Source organism: Balaenoptera physalus (genome assembly GCF_965194825.1).
Source record: "Balaenoptera physalus genome assembly, chromosome: 7".
Lineage (NCBI taxonomy): Eukaryota > Metazoa > Chordata > Mammalia > Artiodactyla > Balaenopteridae > Balaenoptera > Balaenoptera physalus.
This window is the reverse complement of record NC_138886.1, coordinates 5396522-5420350: the sequence shown is the minus strand read 5'-3', so window position 1 is coordinate 5420350 and position 23829 is coordinate 5396522. Positions and strand designations below refer to the sequence as shown.

The window sequence follows — 23829 nt, the reverse complement described above, 5'->3', positions numbered from 1 at the left end:
GAGTTCAGAGTAAAGTTTGGGAACCTAGGCCTCCCTTCCAAAAGTGCGTGCTGCGCAAAAGGCCAAAGGCACGTTACAGCTCCCGGCAGCTGGGACCCGCATTTGATCCTTACAGCCATCCCACGAAGCGCGTACTAAGGTCGTCCACGGTCTAAGGGGAAACCGCGGCCCGGAGCGGGAAGGGACTGGTCGAGGTTCCTGCAGGAGCGGAGAGGGAGGTGCTCACGGGCGGCCCCCGCGCCGTGCATTTTCCGCGTCCTCCAGCAGAGGGGCCGGCGGCGGGCTCGGCGTCCAGCATAATAGCCGCTTTGATGCCGGGCGGCGGGGAGGGGAGGAGAGGGGAGGCGGGCCGGGAGGGGTGGGAGGGAGGGGAGTGTCCGGCCGCCCGCGCCATCCCTCCGCCCCGCGGTCCCGCCGCCACACGCCGCGCGAGCTCGGACCAGGCGCCCGCCCCTCCTCCTCGTCCTCGCCGCGGTCGCGAAGCCCCGAGCCGGCGGAAGCCCGGTGCTCACCATGTCGGTCGCGCTCAGCAACAGGTTCCAAGGTAGCCGCCGCTGTCCCCACGCTGTCCCCACGCTGTCCCGCGCCCCTGCCCACACCCGGTGTCCCCCGCCCGCCACCTGTGCGCACGGGGCGGTCGGTGGGGTCTGCCGCGCGCGGGAAGCGGGCGCGGGCCGAGGGCGCGCGGCCCGGGGGAGACCCCCGCTTCCCCGGCCGCCTCTTTGTCTCCTCCAGGAGGGAAAGCGTTCGGTTTGCTCAAAGCCCGGCAGGAGAGGAGGCTGGCCGAGATCAACCGGGTAAGCGCGCGCCGCCGCCTTCTCTTTTCCAGCCCCGCCGCCTCCGAGGGCAGCTGGCGAGTCGGCCCTAAAGCTCCCAGCGCTCCGCGGGTCCCACCTCCGTCTGCGCGGCTGTGCCTGCCGCAAAATCAAGCCCCCTTCCTCTCCTTCACCCGGGCTTCCCCCGATTTCTTTCCTCCAGCCCCTTCCCTGTGCCTCCAGGTAGGTCCCCCTCCACCCTGTCCACCGCCCTCTGGTCTCGGGTTGCAAGTTGTTACTCATAGACTAGGGAGGTAGGGCCCTCCCAGGAGCTCTGATGCCAGCCCGGCCCACCGGCCCCGGGCTCCCCAGGAGCCGGCCTGGGACCAGCTGCAGGGACTTGGCGCTGGAAGGGACCCCTGATGTCTTGAGTAATTCCCACTTTTACAGCGAGGGAAGGAAGAGAGGCTCAGAGAGGCGAGGTGGCTGAACCTAGATTGCACAGCAAGTCTGGGTCAGGCTGCAGTTAGAACCCTGGGCTCCAGATTCACAGGCCCGTGCTCTCTCCACCCAAAAAAGGTTGGCCTCCTGCCTCCCCCCCGCCCCCCCCCCCGATCCCCCGCCCCAACACACACACACACACACACACACACACACACACACACACACACACACACACACACACACACACACACACCTTCTCACTCAGGCTTTTAGGAAAGGTTGCCTTAGAGACTTGGTGCTTTTCATCCTGATCCTAGTGGATTTCTAAAAAGAAATCCTTCCGGCTGTTGCCAGGCACACAATGGGACGTTTTAGACCTTTGCTTAAACACCATTTAAATTCTAGAAGATAAGGAAAACTGTTAGGGCCTGCCTGGATTGGCCGAAACTCAAAGGCAGCACAGCAAGACCTGGGCTCAGATCTGGTCTCCATTAGGTACCAGCGCTGTGGTCCCCAGCAAGGACCTCTCATCACAGAGCCAGGGTCACCGTAAGAGCTCCATGAGGGAAGGCATGTAATGTGATTGGTCCAGCATCTGGCACAAGAGAAGACCTCCATGGATGGTACTAGGATTACTTCATGAGGAGGATGTCTCCAGGTTTCCTTCTCACTGGTTGCAGAATCATGCCCACTGAAACAAGGCTGGACGTTTCCCCTGCAGGCTCCCCCAGGCTCCTGGGCACCCAGCTCAGAGTCCCAAAGTGGAAAGCTGGTGAGGGTCAGCAGGGTCCTGGTGGCATCCATGTGGAGGTGGGTCCACGGGCTGCAGCACGGTTGTAGCATAACTCTCGCCAGGGGCTTGCCGTCTTTATTCCCTCCTTGATTTCCTTGGACTGCCTAGAGCTAGGCAGCCTACCTGGTTTCATTCCACTGGCCGCAGGAATCCCATGGAGGGTTCTGGGGACCCCAGGGTCCCTCCAGGTAAACTCTGGCCTCCTCATCGCCATCCTCATCTGGCCTCTTAGTGCCATCTTGAGCACAGCTGAAAGAGAGCCTGGACGTGTGGCTGGGGCTCTCAGGGGTCCAGGCTGCTGGGCTCCCCCACAGTTGACTCTGCAGCCAGCTCAGCCTTGGTCTTGGCTGCTTTTGCCCTCTGGACAGGAGCCTGGAACCCTGACCTCATACAGCCCCCTGGGCCACTCAGCCGGCTGGGTTCCAAGCCAGTTGAATCCACCCACAGCCAGAGGACCCCGAGCCAGAGACAGCTGGAGATGGGGGAGAGGAGATTGTAGTTGGACAGACCAGAGGAGCTGAGAGTGTGTGGGACTTTCCATGCCAACCCTGCCCTTGGGGGGATGGGGGGATTAGGTGGGGTGTGGAGGTGAGGCCACAGGGCTGTTTTGGGAGGTGTACTGGCTTGGCTCAGGAAGGGGAGGGGCTGTGGCTCTCAGGGGCTGGTCTGGACAGCGCTGAGATTGGGGAAGGTGAACAAGAGGGGGCTGTGTCCAACCACCTCGGGACCCCAACGCCCAGAGAGGGCAAGCAGCTGGCCAGGGCCACACCGAAGCCAGTGGCAGAGCTTCCAGTCTAGCGACCTTTCCCTGACTGGATGCTATTCTGAGATCCACCGTGTGAGCCCGGGCTACTGTCAGGTTGCTGGGACCCAGGCTCTGGGCTCCCGGAGGAAGGAGGCTCCAGGAACAAACCAGAAGCTTGAGCTGCTTCCCACCACAGCAGGTGAGGGTGGCCCCACCATAGTTTAGAGTCACGGGCAGAGGGGGTGCTCTGGGACCTTGGCAAGCCACTTGAGATGATGGTAGTAGGTTTGTTGTGATTTTGCAGCTGAGATAATCTATGTAAACTACACAGGAGCGCTGGCTGCTGTCTTGATCGCTATCATTGGTTTGTTTGGGACTTAAAGGTGCGGGAGTGGAAACCCAGGGGCAAGGTCTGAGGTAGACTGGCTGCTCAGTCTGGACCGGACCCCTTTGTCTGGCAGAACCTTATCTTCCCCTGCCTGAAATGGGAGCAGAGACCCCTGCTCTGCTCTAAGTCCCTACAACGATCAGAGGAGATGAACAGACTGAAGCTCCTTGCAGACTCTTCAGGGAGTCGCTGTGTTTGAGGGTCTGAGTCGGTTTCACCCACGGCCATGGCCATGGTGGAAGCTCCCTTGGGTGGATGGATTCTGGAGGGAACCACATTGGCAGTCCAGGTTGCCTGCCTTTGGGGTGCAGCTTCACTGCCCCACTGGAGGGGGCCTTCTGGGGGGCTGGGCTGAACAGCTGCCCCAGTGGTCCCGTGGAAGCCAGAAAGCGTGATGGATGGGGCTTCATGACTCACTATATGTGCTTGGGCACCGCTGTGGCTGCTGCCTGGGGCAGAGCCCAGCCTGGCTGTGAGCTCTGGAGGCTTCTCTGGGCCAACAGTTCCTCTGGGGCCTTCCTCCCCGCTGGGATGGGCCAGCTTCCAGAGGGCAGCGGGGTAGCTCAGTCTTGGCTATTGTTCTTATAAGGGATTCAGGAGTCAAAATAGAAGGGGACTTGGGTGGACCTAAAGGTCCTGGTGGAACTGTATGAAAATGCACTCTTTTGGGGTTTCGCTCTAGATTTTGCTCTCATTTTCGGAGCACTTGGCGTGTGCCAGGCAGTGTGCCAGGCATGCTTCAGACATTATCTCGTCGGATGCTCACTCCAGCCCTGAGAGTGTCTGTTCCCATTTTGCAGGAGACGAGAGTCAGAGGGCCTGAGTAGATTGCCTGGGTTTAAACAGCCACAATTGAACCCAGCCTCTTCTCTCCATTTCTGAGCTAGATTGGGGCTCCTCTGTGTGTGCCCACCCCACCTCCGTGCTGTGCGTGTGTGCGCGCGCACGCTCGCGCGTGTGCCTGCGCACGCTCTGCACCACTGGAGCGGGCCGGACCAGCGCGCGCCTCCTACTCCCCCACATAGCTGACATTCCCCGCGCCCTGATGGCATGGCAGGTGACCCTGGGCCAGCCAGAGCCGGCCTTACATGGCAACGGGACAAATTCCCTCCAGCTTCCTACAGGGACAGAGGGAAGCTGTGGGGCCGGGTGGGTGCCCCTCAGAGTGCCCTTAGCCTTGGGATGGAGCAGGAGGAACCTGGAGGATGGTGAGAGCTGTGGCTTGCACCGGCCAGAGGCCAGGATCTTTAACAAAATAGCATGGGTGGTGCCTTTGCTCCGGGCCTGGCACTTGACATAAATCATCTCACTGACTCCTCTCAATGGAACACTTGATTAGATAGATGCCCAGCAAGAGTCTGTAAACATCCCCATGAGACAAGGATTACTAAGCCTCCCATTTTACAGATGAGGAAACAGAGGCTCAGCCAGGTGAAGTCACCCGCCCAAAGTCACCCAGCCAGGAAGTGACACAGCCGGGATTCTGTCTCCAGACGCTGCGCCTGGCCCGCCCTGGCCCCTGTCCACCAGGTGGCTGTGGCCTCGCTGTGACACAGGCCTCTCTTGCTTATGTGGATAAGGATCTCTGGCTACTGTCCTGCCCTCTCAGCCATCCTGGGTCGAATGAAGGGCACTCAGCATTCCCTGTAGCATTTCAGTGCCTGATGGTTATTTCAGAACCCACGTGGCACCTGTGCTGGAAAGAACTGGGTACGGCAGGCTGGGTATCTCTGCCTGGGGTGAGGCTTGTCCCCAGCCCCTCCCCCAGCAGTGGGGGACCTCTGAGACCTGACCCAGGCACTGCACAAGTGTGTCTCTTTTCCTGTGTACTGGCAGTGCCACCCTGCCCAGGTGAATGTGCCCAGCTGGCATCGCCGGGCACCCGTCTCTCTTGTTCTTCCTTAATATATTATAAAGGAGATGGTGATAAGGAGCCACGTGAGCCTCTGAGGGTTCAGTGTCCCCGCAGGTCCAACCAGTCTCGACCTCGGTGTGGCCGTGTCGCAGGAAGCTGGAGATGGAATTTCTGCAGGGTCTGCTTCATTTGTGTAGTCAGTGGGGGTGTTTTTCTCCAGCTGCCCCATCTATTGGCGAGGACGCAGAGTCCGGATGAGGCCCCAGAGCTGCCGGGCGGAATGTGAGCCTGCTGTCCTTGAGGGTGCAGGTTACAGGCTCCCGCTATACGCCAGGCACCAGGCCGGGCATCTATGGCCTGGTCCTGGCCCTTTAAGAGCCTGTGGGCTGCATCAGAAGCCAGGCCGCACGGCCGGGCATCGTGCCGCTTGTCCTTGGGGTTTTCTCCCAAGGCTTCAGCCACCAGCCCCTTGGATGGCCTCCAAGATGGTGCTATCTGCCAGCCCTAAAATTCTGCTGCGGCTAATTCGTAAAGGCAAGCCTGGAGGGCCAGGAGCAAGCATCCAGGAGCAGGTGCTAGAGGTACCAGCCCAGAAAGAGAGTTAAGTCAGGGTGGGCGATGGGCAGGTGGCAAAGGTCTGGAGGCCAGGACACAGCAGGGGCTGCCAACCTCTGCTGGTTGGGGAAATAGCCCCTCCTGGTCATGAGCACTTGGATGGGGCTCTCAGGGGGTGGGAGGAGTCTCTGATGTGCATCGGAGGTTGTAGATGGCCAAGAGAAGCAGCAGTGAGCCCGCGCAGCGGCAGGCACCGTCCCTCAGGGCTGAGATGGGTGCACTCTGTCCTCCGTGGATGGCCAGTCACGGCCAGTTCAGCCAGGTATCCAAGGACAAAGCAAAGTTTGCCCTTGAGGAGGAATGACCAGAGGGTCAAGACTCACCAGGAGGACTTCGTGGCACAGTAGGGGACAAAGAAAGTTGTGGGTGGGTCTCTTCTCTGCCCTTCCCCTGCTCACATTTGTCTCTTGGTGTGGCTTGAGTTTGGGCGATCCAAACGCACGATGATAATTGCTAACCGTTAGTAAGTATACTAGGAGCCAGGCTCTTTCTTTGCAGTTCGCTCATTTAATCTTTGCACCAACCCAGTGAGGAGGTTCTATCTTTATGATTCCATTTTGCAGATGAGGAAACTAAGGCCCAGAGTGGTAACGCAGGTTGCCCAGGGCCACAGAGCTAGTAAGTGCTGGAGCTGGGATTTGAACCCCGGCAACCCAAGTCAACCTCCCTGCCCTGTCCCTCTACCTTGCACGCCCTGTACTTGCCTAGAGGAAGGATGGTTTAATCAAGACCTTGCCCTCTGGGCCTCAGTTTCCCCAGCTGTTGAACAAAGAGAACAAGCTGGATGCTCTGAGTCCCTTCTGGGTTCTGTGTCTGGGTGGATGTTGGAACAGCTCTGCCGCCTCCCTGGGCCTGGCCTGTGGACACTGGCTTGAGAAGTGACTGCCTGGTTCAGAGCTTCCTGTTTTCAACCCCAGGCTCCTCCCTGCTTGCATTTCCTGGTTCTTTGCCAGGGACTGACCAGGCCACCGAGGCCTCTAGACTTGCCACTCTCAGAGCCCAGGGGACCCCTGCATCCCTCATACCTGGAGGCCCTGACAGCAGTTTCTACAGCCTGAAAAACTTGTCTTTTGGGACAGTGGGTTGGAGTGGGAGAGGGGATGGGGCTAGAATAAACCATCTGCACACACCCCCATGCCCCTAGAGGGCTATAAAGTGGTTCCCTGGCCTCTGGAATAACATCTTTCTGTAGCTGCCCAAGAGGAAAGGTAACTCCCAGTATTGACTTTCTTTGCCCAGAAACCTGTGGCCAGGCCATGTTTGGGGCAGGGAGGGAGCTGGGATGGTGAAGGGAGATAGGCCTGGAATTGTGAAAACGTTGTGATCTTGAGTAAGTTGAGCAACCTCTCTGGGCCTCAGTTGTCCCATCTGTCAAATGGGAATACCCAAAAAGGAGAAAGAGCGACCATAACCAGCCTAAGTTAGGGGAGGGGTTTCCTTCCTAATCTATTTAATAGTCGATGATGGTCTGGATGATGAGCTGTGGGTTGTAAGTGGACTGAATGTATGTAGATGTTAGCCGATAATAATAATAAATGGCTAACATTTATTTAACATTTACTAAGTGCCAGGCACTGTGTTAAGCACTTTAGATACGTTTACTTACATACTGTAATTCTCAGGACAAGCCTATGTGGTTAATATTTTTATCTTTCCTACAGATGAGGATACTGAGGCACAGGTAAATGAAGTCATTTTCACACAGCACTAAGTATGCTCGGACCTAGGCATTCTGGCTCCAGTTTGCCCTCCTTTTGTTTCTGTTTTTGTTTTTCTTCCAAACATCTGGAGTGACTTCTAGCTCCATCTCCTCTGCCTGGGGGCCCAGAGTTAGGGCAGGGCGGGGCGGGGCTGGGGGCTGGAGTGGGGTGGGTACAAGGTACCCGCCCAGTGGGCATGGCTGTGCCCCGAGGCTGAGCTAGGATATGGGGGGAGGACCCCTGGAGGGAGGAAGCTATGGGCTGTGCATGAGCAGGAACCAGGAATCCAAAGCTCGGAGGTGGGGTGGGAGCCGGCAGCCCAGCCAGTGGAACTCCTGTTCCTGCCACCCGCCTTCCTGCCTCCCTGGCCTCCTGGTCCACACAGCTGCCCCAAGCCCTGGGTCAGCGAGGGCTGCCGACCCACACGTGAACGGGTCAGCTGCTTCTCCCACCCCCGGTCACTCTGTGGCTCAAGCATTTGTCACTGTTGGCTCTAAGGAAATATGTGATTCCAATCTCTGAGGCCTCTCCAGCCTCTGTCATACACATACGCATGCATTTGCAAAGCTGCCTTTCCATTGCAGGGCTGAGAGTGGAGAAAGTCATTCTGGGCTGAACGGCAGTCTTCTCCATTCATTCAGTAATGTTTATTGAGCACCTACTGTACGCTGGGCACTGCCGGGTGCTAGGCATCCGTGGGGGCAGAGACAGTAAACACATCCTCCTGGATGTGTCCTGTGACCAAAGACCTGCCTCCTCTCAGCATCCTTCCAACACCCACTTTCTTGGGTCACTTCTACTCCCCAGCTCTCTGCAGGGAGGGAACCCAAGCAGCCTCTGCCGTGGAGCTTAATCCCAGCTCAGCCGCCTGTGAGCTGTGCTGTCTTGATGAGCAAGTTGTTCATCCTTTCTGAGTCTCAATTCATTGACCCTCCCTGCAAATATTTATTGAGCACCTACTATGTAGAACCCAGCAGGGGGAGACAGATAATGGACAACACCCTTAATAAGCAATTACACTGTAAATTGTGTTAGGAGATGACTCATCATGGAATAAAACGTGTTATCTTAAGGTGGATTGGAAGTGGAGGAGGGGACTCCAGTGGGCAGAGTGGATGGGGCTGGCCTCATTGAGATGGTGACAGTTGAGTAAAGACTTGAAGGAGGTGACATGCAGACATGTGTGCTCCAGGCAGGGGACACAGCTGGAGCAAAGGTCCCATGGTGGTAGCACGCCTGGCACGGGAGAGGCGTAGAAGGGAGGTCAGGGTGGCTGAGGCACCCACCCTGGTGGAGAGGGCTGGGGAGTTGGGGACAAAAATGAAATACCATGTTAGATGGTGATTGTGCTAAGGAGAAAACCGGCTTCATCAGCGAAAAGACAATAATCCTGGAAGCCCTGGGGCTGCCGAGAGCATGGTCCCAGGGTCAGGTCCAAGGAGGGGTGTGGCTCTTAAGCACCCCGCGGTTTAGGCTGAGCTCTTGTCTGTCTTTGTCTGTGTCTGATTTGTCTCCAAGACCCAGGACCGTGTCCTACCCCTCGGACCCAGTCTGTCTGGATCCCTAGAGCTGATCAGTGTATATTACAGACAGGCTCCAGGTTCCAGGCTGGTGCGGGATTTCTGGTCAACCAGAGCCTGAGAATTTGGAGGACCCCCCCCCCCAGGTCTTTCCCCAGAGGTTCCCAGATGTTGAGCCTTACCTGTGTTCTTGTGCCTCCCCAGGAAGGCTTTCCAGTTCCTAATGTGGTGAAGTGAAGAGAACATAGGGACAATGTGGTGAGTTGAACGTAGGCTAAATGGGTTCCACTTAAAAATTCGGAGATTGTGAAGTTCCTACTTTTACGAAATATCCTTTTCTGAACTCGTGGCAACAGTCCATGGTCATTATTTAAAGTCTTTACTTGGCAAAATAAAATCTTGGAAGCCCAATATTAGCACCTTCCCCCACCTTTTTTTTTTTTTTTTTTTGGAAATATTTCTTTCTGCTTTACCCCAGAGTCTGGGAACCATTGGCCAATTTGTACCTCCATTGGACAGATATGGGATCTGTGACCCCAGGAGGTGCCTGGGTTGCTCAGGGTCACAGACAAGAGTTAATTGTCCTACTTTTGGTCAGAGAATGGGGGTGGGGGCCTCAGTGGAGAAGACCTGTGAGAGGAAGCCAAGAGGAAGGGAAGGACAGACAGAGCCAGCCGACAGGAGGGCAGCCTCCCAGGCTGCAGGGGAAGGTTCCAGCTCCGTGGAGCTAAGTGCAGGCAGGGCTGTGCATGGCACACGGTAATGAGGCTCTGAGTGAGGCTGTGGCCGAGCCAGCTGGACCCCATGGGCCCTGGAGCTGCCCTCCACTTGCTCAACTGCTGGAGGCATGTGCCCTGGAGTCTGATGGACACAGGTTCCAAACCAACCCTGAGCTTCCCCAGGGCCTGGGGACCCTGGACATGTTATTAGCTCTCTGGTCCTCCTGTTCTCACCTGTAAAATCAAATAACAGTGGCTGTGAGGATTGAATGGGATAACATAGTGCCTGCCAAAAGCAAGGGGGCTATCAGAGGCCCCCTGACCCAGCGAGGGAAGCCACATTGGCGGGGGGTTCCTTCCACTCAGTCAAAGGGTGCTGAGTTAGTGTGGAGGAACTTGAACCCTGGAAGGGATCAGATTCTACCCCACACGGAATTGTACCTATTGTTTACTGAGCACGGACGCTCGAGCCAGGTGCTAACTGCCCGCAGCGGGTTGTCTCGATTGAGGGGTAGGTGCCTGAGGAGGTGGGTACCCGTGAGCCCATTTGACAGCTAGTAAGGAGGAGGCTGAGGATCCAAACCCAGAGGGCTTTATCCTCACTTAGGTTCTTGTCATTCTCCCATTCTACATTCCATTTACAGTGACTGGAGAGGTAGTGAGTTCCCTGTCCTAGGAGATATGTAAGTACAGACTTGGTCATCATTTAGTGGGAAATGACGGCAGGAATTTAGAAACATATTGAGTGATTGACCCAGATAAATTTTTTTTCATTTATTTATTCATTATTTCATTTATAGAGATCATTTATTGAACTACAAGTACATATTTGTATGGAATGTTCCAAAATTTAGAATTAGAATTTTTTTAAACCCCTCAAAATTAACTTATAAGATGTCTTTTTACAATAGTAGTTGGCCTAGTCATAATAGGAAAAACATTCAAGAGAATGGTAGATACCCCAAGTTCAGCATAATGATTACCTCTGGGAAGGAAAAGAAATTGGATTAGGGAGGGGCAGAAGGGGCCTTCAAACTGTGTACTAGTTAGACCTAGATAACATTTAACATCATTTTGTTTTGTTTTATTTTATTTTATTTATTTATTTATTTATTTATTTATTTATTTTTTGGCTGTGCCACGTGGCATGCAGGATCTTAGTTCCCTGACCAGGGAACGAACCCATGTCCCCTGCAGAGGAAGTGTGCAGCCTTAACCACTGGACCTCCAGGGAAGTCCCTAACATCATTTTAAACAGGGGCTTCCTGTAATTTTAGGATAAAATTTAAATTTATCCTAAAATTATCCTTTAGGATAAGGACCTTGTCTTATTCACCTTGGTCTCACCCACTCCCTGGATGCCTAGAACAGAGCAGTGTATACTGTGGTCCCTCAAAAACTGTTGAAGGAATGAAGGAGTCACGGCCATGTCCAGTTGACTCAATGAGGAAAGCAAGGTCCAGGGAAGTAGAGGGGATTTGTGGACTCTGGTGCCAGGATGGGAACACACCCTCTGTTTCCTCATCTGAATGCAGGTTCTAGGGACGCTTAAAGATTAGCAACAAGGCAAGTAAGATACCTGGCCACTGCGCCCAGCCTAGCAAGTGCTAATTGTCAGTTTTTTGTTTTAAAGCCGGATGAATACCTGCTCACTGCCCATCTTTAATTGTCAGGGTTAAAGATAGATGCAGGCTCTAAAGTCAGACAGAGCTGACTTGAAGTTCTGGCTCTGTGAGCCTCAGTTTCCTCATCTGTAAAATGGGAGTAATAATGGTTGCTACCTCTTGGGCCCACTGGGAGATCCGGAGCGACCATGTGGGTAAGTGCTTCATTCTGGGGGCTGTTTTTAGTCCCTTCCCATCTCCTCCCAGCTCCATCTGGTTCTGAAAAGACTCATTTGAGTCTCTCCAAGCATCTGAGGGGAAGGTGGGCCCTGTTTTACAGGTGAGGACACAGGTGAGAGGGTAAGTGACCTCTCAAGCAATGGACAGTTATTTTCTGACTAGAGAGAGACTAATAATAATAATAATATAGCAGTTGCTGTTTATTGAGCTGCTAAGATTCATATATACACTCTCCTTGGATTCTCATGCAAGAAGAAGCTATGATAGTTATACCCATTTGGCAGATAAAGCAATAGAGATTCAAAGAGGGATCAGTTTGCTCAGGGTCACATACCTAAGAAGTTAATGCCAGAGCCAAGTCACTTGTCTTTGGTTGCTCATGGCTTCATGGATCTTGGAGCCGGGGTGCCCTGGGGGGAAGCCCAGGTCCCTGCACCCGTAATTCAGAGGTTGACTGAAGGTGTTTAGTCTTCTACAGCGGAACCTCTGGGCCCCACCCCCAGCTGCTGAGCAAACTTCCTACCCACGGGGTGGATTGTACCAATCTGCCTCTGGGGGTTGACAGGAGGCCAGGGCTAACACTGCCCTGCACGGCCAAGCCCAGCCACCTGGCGGGAGAGGAGGCAACGGGCAGTGGGCCTGTGTGTTGGTGAGTTCTGCCTGCTGACCCCTTGCTCAGTGATGTCCTCTCTCCTCTGTAGGAGTTCCTCTGTGACCAGAAGTACAGTGATGAAGAGAACCTGCCGGAAAAACTTGCAGCCTTTAAAGGTGAGCTGGGGCTGGCTGCCCACTCCCCCAGGAGAGCTGGGTGGGCCCCTCCATCCCTTATACAAATCCTCACCCACAGGGCCAGGCTGCACCCGTGTTGCATCCACAATACCCCTCTTCCCGAGGGGGGCTGTGAGACGGGGTGCCCAGCCCGGGAGCACAGCCCCCTCGCCCCTCGCCTGCGGGCCCCGGCCTGCCTTGCCCTTCCCTCCCTTCTGCTGCCCAGCAGGGCTCAGGTTGGCTCCTGCCCGCCCCTGCCCAGGCCCTGCTCGCTCCTGGGGCCCCAGCACACAATCAGCTCTTTGTAGCAGCCCTTGTCTCTCCCCCTGCGCGGTGGAGCATCTTGGGAGCCCCTGCAGAGAATGGACGTTTGTGTCACCACAGTGGGGCAGGGGGCAGAGTTTCTGCCCATTGAATCTCGGCAGCACAGGATGAAAAGAAAACAGGGCCCGGGAGTCCGCGCGGGGAGGGGGCGGCATAAAGGTCCTTCTGTTCCGGGCCCTGGCGCTTGGTTCTCAGCCAGCGGCTCGAAAGGAGAGGAGCTGTGCACATAAGGAGTGGGACAGACCCACCTTTCCTGTCCGAGAGATGCACTGGCGCTGCGGGAGCCCTGGGCGCGCTGGGGGACCACATCCCACATCCTCCAGGCTGCGTCCCCCCTGCCGCCCCAGAGCCTTGGCAGCGTTGACATCCTCCCTGCTCCCGGGCAAGGAACCTGCCAGTGCTCCTCAGACCGCGTATCACGTAGCCATCCTTAGGCAGGACACCAATGGCTAAGCATCTGTTGAGCGCTGACCTTGTGTTCAGGGTTGCGATCTTCCTGCCTCATCCCAATGCAGCCAGGAGGGAGATGGTGCGAGCTTTAGTTTACAGAGGAAGAAACTCAGGCTCAGAGAGGTGGGGTCATTTGCCTGGGGTCACACAGCTCACCTATGGCAGAGTTGGGGCTTGTACCCATATTGGTCTCACTCCAAAGCCCCTGCCTGTGACCGTTACACAATGGTGCTTTTTACATAGGAAGGGAGGGAGGGAGGAAGGAAGGAAGAGAAAGAAAGAAAGAGAGAGAGAGGGAAAGAAAGAAAGACGGAAGGAAAGAAAAGAACTAGAAGAAACAAAGAAAGAAAGAGAAAGAAAGAAAAAGAGAAGAGAAGAAAAGAAAAGAAAAGAAAAAAGAACTAGAACAAAGACACGCCCACCCCGGGCTGGTTCCCCTCCCCCATCCCTCTGCCCCTCCCCCTCCCAGTGCAAAGAAGGAGCAGCCGGTCCATTCCCTTCTCTGTGGACACCGATAGGGTCACTCTTCAGAGGTGACTCTGAGAGGAGGGACAGAGGTCTCAGGGGTCTAACGACCATTCTCCTCGTCCTCATTGGGCTGTAGGATAAGGGTCCATCCTGGGACCACAGGAGGTTACCTTGGAAGCAAAGGGACTACGGAGGTTTCAAATCATTCACTCATTTGATCTCCAAATGAGCCTTACTAGGCACCAGGCCATTTGGGGCCTGGGTACACAACGGAGAACACACAAGACGGCCCCTGGCCAAAGGAGCCCGTGTCCTAGTGGGGGAGGGGTGGTGAAGAGAGAGCAAGGAAGTAGAAAGTGTGTCAGATGGTAGCAGGTGCTTTGCAGGGGCAACTGACAGTGCCCAGTTAAAAAGGCTGGGGGGCCCTGAAGGCATGAGGAGGGGCGCTGAGAATGCCTGGGAGGAACATACCAGGCAGAGGGGTGGCAAGCCTGGGCTCAAGGGTCACAGGGAGGAGGACCTTGGCTTTCTCGTGCTGGCTGCTGGTGTGGAATAGACCCTGTGGCTACCCAAGGCCACACGACTTGTTTGCACCCACTGCCTTGTCAGGAGACACCAAGCTCGTTGCTCTGACCCCTTGATCAGGGAGGTTTAACTCAAAGTCTGTAGGTGAGGTTTGCGGGGAGGGTCTCTGCGCCCCGGGCACTGTATGTGCCACTTTGTAGTCAAGGGCAGGTCCGCGGGCATTTCTCCAGAGAGAGCATCAGATTCTCAGTGGTAGCCATGACCCCCCCACCAAAAGTTCAGAACTACAGGGACTTCTTAAATTGGGGATTCTCACACCCAGCTGCCCATCTGAATCACCTGAGATACTCTGAAAACACACCAATTTCTGCCTCCCAAATCTGCTTCCCAAATCCTGCGGATCTGCATCTCCAGGGCCGGGAATTTATTCCAGTCACTTTACAGCCGATTCGGATGCAGCCAGCCCACACTGGGGACCTGGGAGGAAGCCACTGTCCTTCTTGGTACAGGGTCAGAGTGGCCCCCGGGCACCTTTCTCCATGGTGCCTGTGAGCAAGTGATGCAGGTGGGCAAGCCCTTTTCCCAGAGACAATGGTTTTCCCCAGAGGAATGACGGGACTTGTGTCAAGACCCCGACGTGGGGTGAGGAGGATGGTGTGGGCACCCTGGGGACCCAGCCAACTGCCCTCAAGGGAGTCACTGGGACCCTGCAGGGGGCAACCCTGCTTCCCAGTTAATGCCAGTTTTTGCTCTCTGATTTCCAGAGAAGTACATGGAGTTTGACCTGAACAATGAGGGCGAGATTGGTGAGTGAGGCCTTGGGTGAGCCGGGGGGTGGGGTGGGGGAGAGTGCTCCGTGGGTAGGGGGTGTGGGCGTCCAGAGAACCCCACTGACTCACCTGCATGGCTGAGCGGCCTGGGGCTCTATTTTGAGGGTGACAAGCACCGACTGAAGCTTCCCCGATGGGCCAGGCCAGCCAAGCTGGCCTTGAACTTGTCTGCCTTTCACCCTGGATCCCCTGCCCCCCAAACTCCTCTCCCCACTGCTTCCCTCCCCCCGACCCCAGCTCCCTGCCCACACCCCAGCCTCCCACCCCAGGTGCTCCCGGGACTCAGGATAGAGGTGCCACCCAGGCCAGGGCTGGAGATGTTCAGGCTGTTGCCGCCCTGGCTCAGGGGGCTGGCATTTCCTTTGTCTCCAAGCCTGTCCTTCCATTTGAACACTGTCCTGCAGTTGACAAGGGGCTTCCATGGACATTGGTCCTCTCTTCCAGCAGACCTTTATTGTGTCCTGCCGTCCAGGCGCTAGGGGTGACAAACACCTTTTCCATGGCACTTATGTTCATGACCATACCTTGACCTTCACCAGTAGTGTTGTGACACGGTCAAGGCTGCTTTAATTGTTCCCATCGTACAGATGAGGAAACTGAGGCTCAGAAAGGTGAAAGGACTTGCTTGGGGCATGTGGTCATTAAGTGGCAGCCAGGTCCCAGATCCCAGCCTGTGGTTTCCGAGTGGGTTCTCCCTCCAGCGTTTCTCCCCCTCCTCTGTCTTCTCACATTTTTCTCCTTTTTGAATATTTTTATCCCTTTTTTTCTTAAAAAAAAAAGGGAGGGTTTATCAAATGAATACATTGTCATCATAAAACGTTTTGGAAATCACAGCAAAGCACAAAGACAAAAATACATCACCACAATCCCACCTCCCAGAAATAACTGTGATAAAGATTTTGGTTTATATCCTTCCATTCTTTGTTCTAATCACAAACACTGGTCGATACCATTTTAGAACCTCCTTTAAAAATTTTTTACAATATATTGTTAGTATTTTGACATATAATTCTTTTTTTAAAAAAATATAATTAATGGCTTCATGATATTCCATTTGGGGACAGACTATAATTTATTCAGCCAATGCCTTAGTATCACCCATTTCAGTGATGTCTGGTTTTAACTCTTATTGATGATCCTGTGAAGAACGTCTTTGTACATCAATCATTGTCCACATTGCTGATTAATTCTTTAGAGTAAATCTCAGGAATTAGACCTTCTGGGTCAAAGGCTTTTGAAGCATCTTGCCAAATTGCCTTCCAGAAAGGTCTTGCCAATTTAGAGTCTGGCCAGCAGCGTGTAGGAGACCTTTCACTTCTTCCTGTAGAACATTGCCCAACTTTCTTTGAAATGTCCTGGACATCCTGGCACCTAAGGGTCTGGCACCAGTCGTGCCAGCCCTGCCTCTCCGGTGAGCTGGCCCACTACTCCCCTGACCCTAAAATTGGCCCCCTGCCCCACCCGCACTCCCGCTGTCCTTTGCTGACCTGACCCATTGTTCATGGAACAATCTGAAGGAAATTGCCTCAGATCTTGGGAGCCAGGAGGTCAGAGGCAGCAACTCCTCAGAGTGTAGTGACTTTGGTGCCTCCCTTGTTTTTCTTGAATTTTGTTCTTTTGTTGGCTTTCCTGCTCTGCGGGATATTCTTGGCATCCTCTCCCTTCCAGCGAGGTGGAGCCCAGGACCGCAGGGTGGGAGTGGCAGGTGGGGAGAAGCTGCCACCGCGCCCTGGAAAGTAACTCCTGATGCCTGGGTCAGGCCGACTCCCTGACCCCACCTCACTGGGCCGTGACTTCCCGGGTAGCTGGAACAGCAGGCTCACGGTCACCTGAACCTCAGGCAGCAGCAGAGAGAACAACAGAATGAAGAAGAGAGCCTTTGTTCCTGGGCACCTGCTGTGTGCCAGGTGCTTCTGGTGCATCCTCACTCCAGATGATCCCATCAACCCATTTTACCACTGATAGGAGTAGGGGCTCAGAGAGGTTAAGTAGTTTGCCCCAGGTCCCACAGCCAAGAATAGCAGAGCTGGGTTCCAACCCAAGTCTGTCTGACTTTAGAAGCCCAGGGCCCTAACCACTAGTCCGTACTGCCTCCGCAGAGAGCAGGGAAGATGTGATGGGCTCATTCTCCCTGGAGGAGAAAAGCTGTTGACTGCAGTCTCCAGGGATGGGCTCTCCTGCCGGGCTTGTTCTGGGCACGGGGGTGCCAGAGGGGAGCTTCCCCACTCAGCCCGGCCCCCTGTCTCCACTTAACGGCTCTGCTTTTCCTCCGGCAGACCTGATGTCTTTAAAGAGGATGATGGAGAAGCTTGGGGTCCCCAAGACCCACCTGGAGATGAAGAAGATGATCTCGGAGGTGACGGGCGGGGTCAGCGACACCATCTCCTACCGAGACTTTGTGAACATGATGCTGGGGAAACGGTCGGCGGTCCTCAAGCTGTGAGTACCTCCCACCTCTCCTGGGACCTCTGGAGACAGAGTCATAGTGTGTGGAGTGGCTCCTGGCTCGGGCACCTCAGCCGGTCCCTAGCCAGGAGGTAATTCACTATGTGATCTGCTGGGCAAGATGCTTCATTTCGATGAACGTGATTTTCTTATTTCTCAAATGGTCACGTTAATATGTACCTTGCAGGCAAAATGAGCCTGTAGCAGAACCTCTGGTAGAATCAGTGCTTGGTAAGTGGCCGGCTGTGATGGTGACGACGATGATAAATGCACTGCTGAAACCTCTGAGCCTCAGCTTCCTTGTTTGCAGGGTGACTCCACCACCCCATGGGGTTGTTGTGAGCATAACAGAGTCAAAAACCGGCTCTAAAGGGAGGTATCGTTCAAACTTTGATGCTGTTTCTTGCTACTGAAACGACCTTGGGCAAATTACTTTCCTTCACCTACAAGACAGAGATGGTCATAAATATCTTGCATGAAGTGTTGTCCTGAGGGTTCATGAGATAATACATATGAAGAGTCTAGCCCAGTACCTGGCTGATGGCAAACACCGAGTGTATGGTGGCCAAAATCACACTTTGCGGGTACTTCCCCACTGGAGAGCAGCAGAGAAATTCCTTGGAGAGTCCCATGGTATGTGTTCAAGCTGTAAGGGACACTTACTTGGCTTTTATGAGATAAGATTAACTTTTTCTTAAAAAAATTGAAGTATAGTTGATTTACGATATTGTGTTAGTTTCAGGTGTACAGCAAAGTGATTCAGTTATACATATGCACGTTTTTTTCAGATTCTTTTCCATTATAGCTTATTACAAGATACTGAATGTAGTTCCCTGTGCTACACAGTAAATCCTTGTTGTTTGTCTATTTTATATATAGTGGTGTGTATCTGTAAGATTAACTTCTTCAAATGTACCAATGTAAAATATACCTGTCTCATTTTACAAAGGGGGAAGCGGGGTGACCTGCTGGTAAGCCCACGGTTCAGGCTGGTCTGGTCGGAGTGTTTATTGTAGGGAGGGATGGGCAGGAGGTGCGGTGGGAAAACCGTTCAGGTCAGATCATGCTGCACCTGAGAGGCCAGGTGGTAGCAATAAGAGTGGTGATCCTATTAAAAACCACACTTAAGATTCAGTGGACATTTACTATGTATTGGGCACTTCCAATCTGATACATCTAGTCCGCATGTTGACTCCTTAGATTTATCATTCATTCATTCAGCAAATATTAAGCACCACCTATGTGCCAGGAATTATGCTCGGTGCTGGGGACACATGAATTGCTTACATTCTAATGGAAAGAGACAGACAAAAACAAACAAAAGACCAAAACACCAGATTGCAATAGTGCAATACAAAGAAAAATAAAGTGGGCAAGAGGAATAGAGAGGGGCGGGATAGTGGGCAGAGAGGATCTCATTGAGAAGGTGACATTTGACCTTCTGCGCAAGGGAGATGTGAAGAAATGAGCCATGTGAATGAATATCTAGGGGAAAGCATTCCAGGCAGAGGAAGCGGCAAGTGCAGAGGCCCTGTGGCAGAACTGTGCTTTTATGCTCAAGGAATAGCAGAGGCCAGTGTGCCTGGAGTGCAGTGAGTGAAGGATGAGTCTGCAGAGATGGGCAAGGACCAGGTGATGCGGGGCTTTGTAGACCACGGTTGATTTAGCATTTTGAACTACCGCGGAGGGATGCCATTGGAGTACTCTAAGCTAGGAGCTGACTTTTAAAAGGCCCCCTCCGACTGCAGTGGGGACAAGAGTGGCAGCAGGCAGGCCGGTAGGAGGCTCGTGCACTTGTGCAAGTCAGAAATGAGTCTCTCCGCCTGGAGAGGCTGTAGTGGAGGCGGGGCTGTCAGAGTTGGGAGTGATTTTGGAGGCAGAGCTAGAAGGGTTGTTTCCAGGTTTAAAGGAAAACAAGGAGTCTGATGGTTGTAAGGTCTGGGGTCTGAGTTAACTGAGTGATGGTGCTGTTTGCTTTGGGAAAAGAGCAGGGGGGGAAGGTGGGAATTGAGCTCAGTTTTGATGTATTGAATTGGAAGAGCCCCTAGACACGCAAGGGGAGAGGTTGAGGAGGGAGCTGGCTGTGCAGATCTGGAGCTCAGAGGTAAGCCGTTGTGGACTATCACACTTGGTTGTTGTTGTTTTTTAATTTTATTTTTTAATTAATTTATTTATTGGCTGCGTTGGGCCTTCGTTGCCGCACGTGGGCTTTCTCTAGTTGCGGTGAGCGGGGGCTACTCTTCGTTGCGGTGCGCGGGCTTCTCATTGCGGTGGCTTCTCTTGTTTCAGAGCACAGGTTCTAGGCGTGTGGGCTTCAGTACTTGTGGCACGTGGGCTCAGTAGTTGTGGCTCGCGGGCTCTAGAGCGCAGCCTCAGTCGTTGTGGCGCACGGGCTTAGCTGCTCCGCGGCATGTGGGATCTTCCCGGACCAGGGCTCGAACCCGTGTCCCCTGCATTAGCAGGCGGGTTCTTAACCCCTGCGCCACCAGGGAAGCCCGACTATCACACTTTGGATGGGATTTAAAGCCGGGGACTGAAGGAGCCCACCCGGGGAGGGAGTACAGAGGGAGAAGGGCACTGTCACTTGCAACAGCTCCAGGATGCAAGCGCTTTTGGCATCCTCACTTTCAGTTGGAAACATTGAGCATCGGTGGGGTTGAGTGTCTTGCAGGAGTCACCAGCTGGGAAGGAATAGGGCTGGGATTCAGATCCAGGCAGTTTCCCTCTAGAGGCTATACTTTGAACCCCCATCCTCTCCTGCTGCCCAGATTTTACTGTCAGAGTAGTGGAGGTTTTTGAAGATCTGAAGGGGTTTTGAGCAGAGCCACGGCCCAGCCGAGCTCTGCTTCCTCCAGGCAGTGTGCTCAGGGGAAGGCGCAGGACCTAGAAGTCCGAGGTCTCGAGTGAGTGTCGTCCTGCCTCGGGCTGCCTGTGGGACTCTGACGAGTCTCATTGCCCCTTTGTGTCTCCGTTTTCTCCTCTGTACAATGGGACTAGCAGCCCCCTCCGTGGAGTTGCCGCATGGGCTTCTGGGAAAATCTCGCTGGAGAGTGGATGCAAGGGCATTCTGTGGAGGACCCTGCAGACGTGAGGGCTGGGATGATCTTTCCCTGGACGAGGAAAGGAGTCTTAATCCTGTTTTGTGTTTTCTTTTTTTTCCTCCGTTCCTGAACCAGAGTCATGATGTTTGAAGGAAAAGCCAACGAGAGCAGCCCCAAGCCAGTTGGCCCCCCTCCAGAGAGAGACATTGCCAGCCTGCCCTGAGGACCCCTGCCTGGACCTTCCCCGCCCTCCCCACTCCTATTCCTCCCTCCTGATCTCACTGCCCTTCTTGACTCATTGCGATGTGTCTTATTTGTTCTGTTTGGTCGTTGTGCGTTCGTTTTGTCATCAGCAGAGTCAGAGATCTCTTTGTATAGCACAAGTTATCTGCCTTAAAGGGGCTCTGGGTTGGGGAGTCCAGATCTCCTCCTTCTCTTTTTCCCTGCGTCTCCCCTCCCTGTGCAGAAGGGCTGACATTAAACCAAAAACCAGAGGGGGCAGGGCCAGGACAGGGAGACTAGAAGCCTGTGATTCCCGCACTTGAAGGTGGTACTGTTCGTCCTTCCAAGTCACTTGAGCTAAGTCCTGGTACCCTGGCCTGGCCCTGGTGAGGCCCTCAACCCCTTTCAGAAGACCCTGGAGTCGGGATAAGGCTGCAGGGCCTCATTAGGGTATCCTCGGACAGCTCTGTGGTTCCAGTGCTCTTGGGTGGGCCAGGATGTGGCCACGCAATGTCCCACCTCCTCAGCTGGTCCCCTCTCAGTCCACACTTCGTCTTATCCTTAGTGAGGTGACAGAAGGAGAGAAGGAGAGGGACTTGGGAATTTGAGCCCTTCAAGAAGGTTCCAGAGGAATCCTCTAGCCTTGCCCCCTGGCCACACCTTTACAGGCAGCTCAGAGGAAGGGTGCAGCTCCCCCTGACCCTTGCTGGGCTTCAGAGGCAGAGGGGATCCAGGGACCTTGGGGGAGGGGATTCAGCTCAGTCTAGTCCCACCTTTTAGGGAGGATGTTGAGGGCAACAGGATAGGAGGATGAGGACTTAAACGTTCATGGCAATGAGAGGCAGCACCACTGTTAAGCCAGGAGCTGAGAAATAGGTTGCCTTTCTGATCCCAATCTGCTTGAAACCTGACTCTGCTTCCCCATTTGCCTTCACACCTTCCTTACACCATTCATTCATTCATTCATTCACTCACTCCGTCATTCAACAGGTATTTATTTACAACCTATTATAAGCTTTAAGTCCCCCCACGCTGTCCTGACATGTGCCGTGTCCCATGTCTCTCTAATTCATCATTCTGTTTCCAAATCACTCAAAACCTTGAGCTTGGGGATTAGATTGGGATCACCTGTGTTTTTTTATTATGGACTAGGGTTTTAGAGCCCTGATCCACCCTGTAGGTTAGCTGGGCCAGGCCTCTCAGTTCACAGGTGAGAAAACTGTGGTGACCCACAGGGATTAAGTGCCTTGCCCAAAGTCAGGGGTTAATCTGGAGATGGAAGATCTGGACTGGGGCCCAGGTGTTCAGATGCCCTGCCCATGCCTCATCTCTGCTCTGGGCTGCCTCAGTCAGTGATGAAAACAAGGGAAGGGGCAGAGAGGGGCAGTCTCTTAGGTCAACCCTTGGGCAAGGCCCTGGGCCAGGATTCACCCTTCCCAGTGCCTCCGAGGTAGCATCAGCAGGGACCCCAGCCTTGACCCTACCTGTATTCTGGAGTCCCTTCCCCTGCCCACTCAGGACTTAGATGTACTCATCCATTGAACATGTTTATTAACCACCTGTTATGGGCCAAGAGCTAAGAACCCAGTAGTGAAATGGACAGACTCATGGAATTTAGAGTCTAGTGGGGAAGTCAGACCCAGGCGATGAATGTTAGGAAAGAGGAGGATATGAGGTGACTGCATGGCAATCCTAGGGGCCTAACTGGGCCCAGCACTGGGCAAGGGTCTTGGAGAAGCCTTCGCAAACCTGAAGCGGAGAGCTATGGGGGGCGCTGGAGCCCGTGGGAGCTCCCTGTGGCTCCTCTCACCCGTAATCAAGGGCCCAAGGAGCTGACTTTACAGCAGCTGGAGGGAGTGGAGCAGGTAAGGGATGGGGAAACGGCCAGATTGGGTTAATCCACTGGTCTCGACCAGTTCAGGAACAAGACTATTTGGCCATGACAGGCTGATCTTCAGCCTAAGAAGGTACTTCAGATGCATAAGCCTAGTTGAAGTTTAAACCCCAACAAAATATTCCACCCTGTAAATGTAAAATCTCACCCCCACTCCCTCCCCTGCCTTTTTTTTTCCCCCTGAGATCCTTAGGTGAGCAACTGCCTGTCTCCACCCCTTCCCACTGCCTCTCCTTTCTGGGACAGGCTGAGACCTTTGAGCAAGGTAATGCCTTCCTTGACTACCCATCATAGTCAGTGTATCTGTACCTCACTCAGACAGGAGGACAGAACCAACCAGGCTTATTTCAGCGGGATACACACTTTACAAGACTGCAGGAAAACTTCTTAAGGGAGGAGAGCAAGTGGGTGTGTCCCCAGCTTCTAGAAAGGGCAGGAAAGAGTTCTCTCATTGGATGGGGAGTGTCCTGGGAAACTCTACCAGCTCCTTCATCATTTGGAATTCAACTTCCAGAGGGAGAGGGTCTCAAGAGTGATCCCTGGAAAGGGGGGGGGGTGGTCTGCACGTATTTCAGGTTGTGGCTATTAGCTCTAGGACTCTTACTTCTCTGGCTAAGGGCTCAGCTTCTAGAAGTTCAACTGTCTTCTTTCTGAAAGACCAAATCTAACTAATGTAACCAGCAGCTTGGGGACTGCCGAGTATGGCTCTGTCCCTGCCATTCAAAAGGAAGGAGTGTGTCGGGCAAGTTCAAGTGGATGCGGTATGTGTGTGCGTGTGCGTGTTGAGTGTGTGTGGTACTGGACTGGAAATAAAACAGACAAACTTATCAACGCCTTGACTGGTGTATTTTGGGGGTGGTTCCGGGGTCAGCAAATTCAGAAGAGCTAGCTGATATAGTGACACGACTGAATGTGTCCTGTGTGCCTTTACTCCTCACAGCAACCCCATGAGTAAGGTTCTATTATATAATACTAGTTTGATAAATGAGAAGCAGGCTTGGAGCAGATAAGCAGTTTGCTGAAAACCAAACAGTAAGTGGCAGAATACAGCCCCCCCTCCTGGAGCTGACCCATGGGCTCCAAGTTAAGAATCTCTGTCCTAGAGCATTTATAATATAATTCCACCACAAAAATCTCTACGTAGGACTGTGTAATAGCCAGCAATCAGCAAGGCTGAATTCTAATCCAGCCTTCACCACTTTCTGACTGAGGGGCATTGGGGAATTTTCTTAACTTCTCTGTGCTTCCAGTTGCCTCATCAATTAAATGGCAATGATAACCCTTAGGTGACTAAGATGTCTTTGCGCAGTGTTTTGCGCAGTTTCCAGGCTTGTTACTCCAACGAGTAAACAAAGCTGATCGCTGGGGCCCTTTAATATCCCCTTTCAGCCTTCAGACACGTAAGGGTCTCCGTGGCGAGAACCCTTTTCCTCCACACTCCTCTAAAGCCTTTCTCAGAAGCTACCCCTTGGAAATATTTGTCA

At 53.7% G+C, this 23829-nt stretch overlaps 1 protein-coding gene across 2 annotated transcripts; it reads left to right on the top strand.

Moving 5' to 3' along the window:
* The first annotated feature begins 384 nt into the window (after positions 1 to 384).
* Positions 385 to 23172, top strand: AIF1L (allograft inflammatory factor 1 like). 2 transcript variants are annotated; one of them, XM_082468262.1, is made up of 6 exons: positions 385 to 544; positions 736 to 797; positions 12080 to 12146; positions 14678 to 14719; positions 17020 to 17182; positions 20365 to 23172. In XM_082468262.1, the coding sequence occupies exons 1-6, from the start codon at positions 514 to 516 to the stop codon at positions 20450 to 20452; spliced, it is 453 nt and encodes a 150-aa protein (XP_082324388.1). In that variant the 5' UTR covers positions 385 to 513; the 3' UTR covers positions 20453 to 23172. The 2 variants fall into 2 exon arrangements, with proteins under 2 accessions (XP_082324388.1, XP_082324389.1); XM_082468263.1 differs by lacking the exon at positions 14678 to 14719.
* Positions 23173 to 23829: the final 657 nt, after the last annotated feature.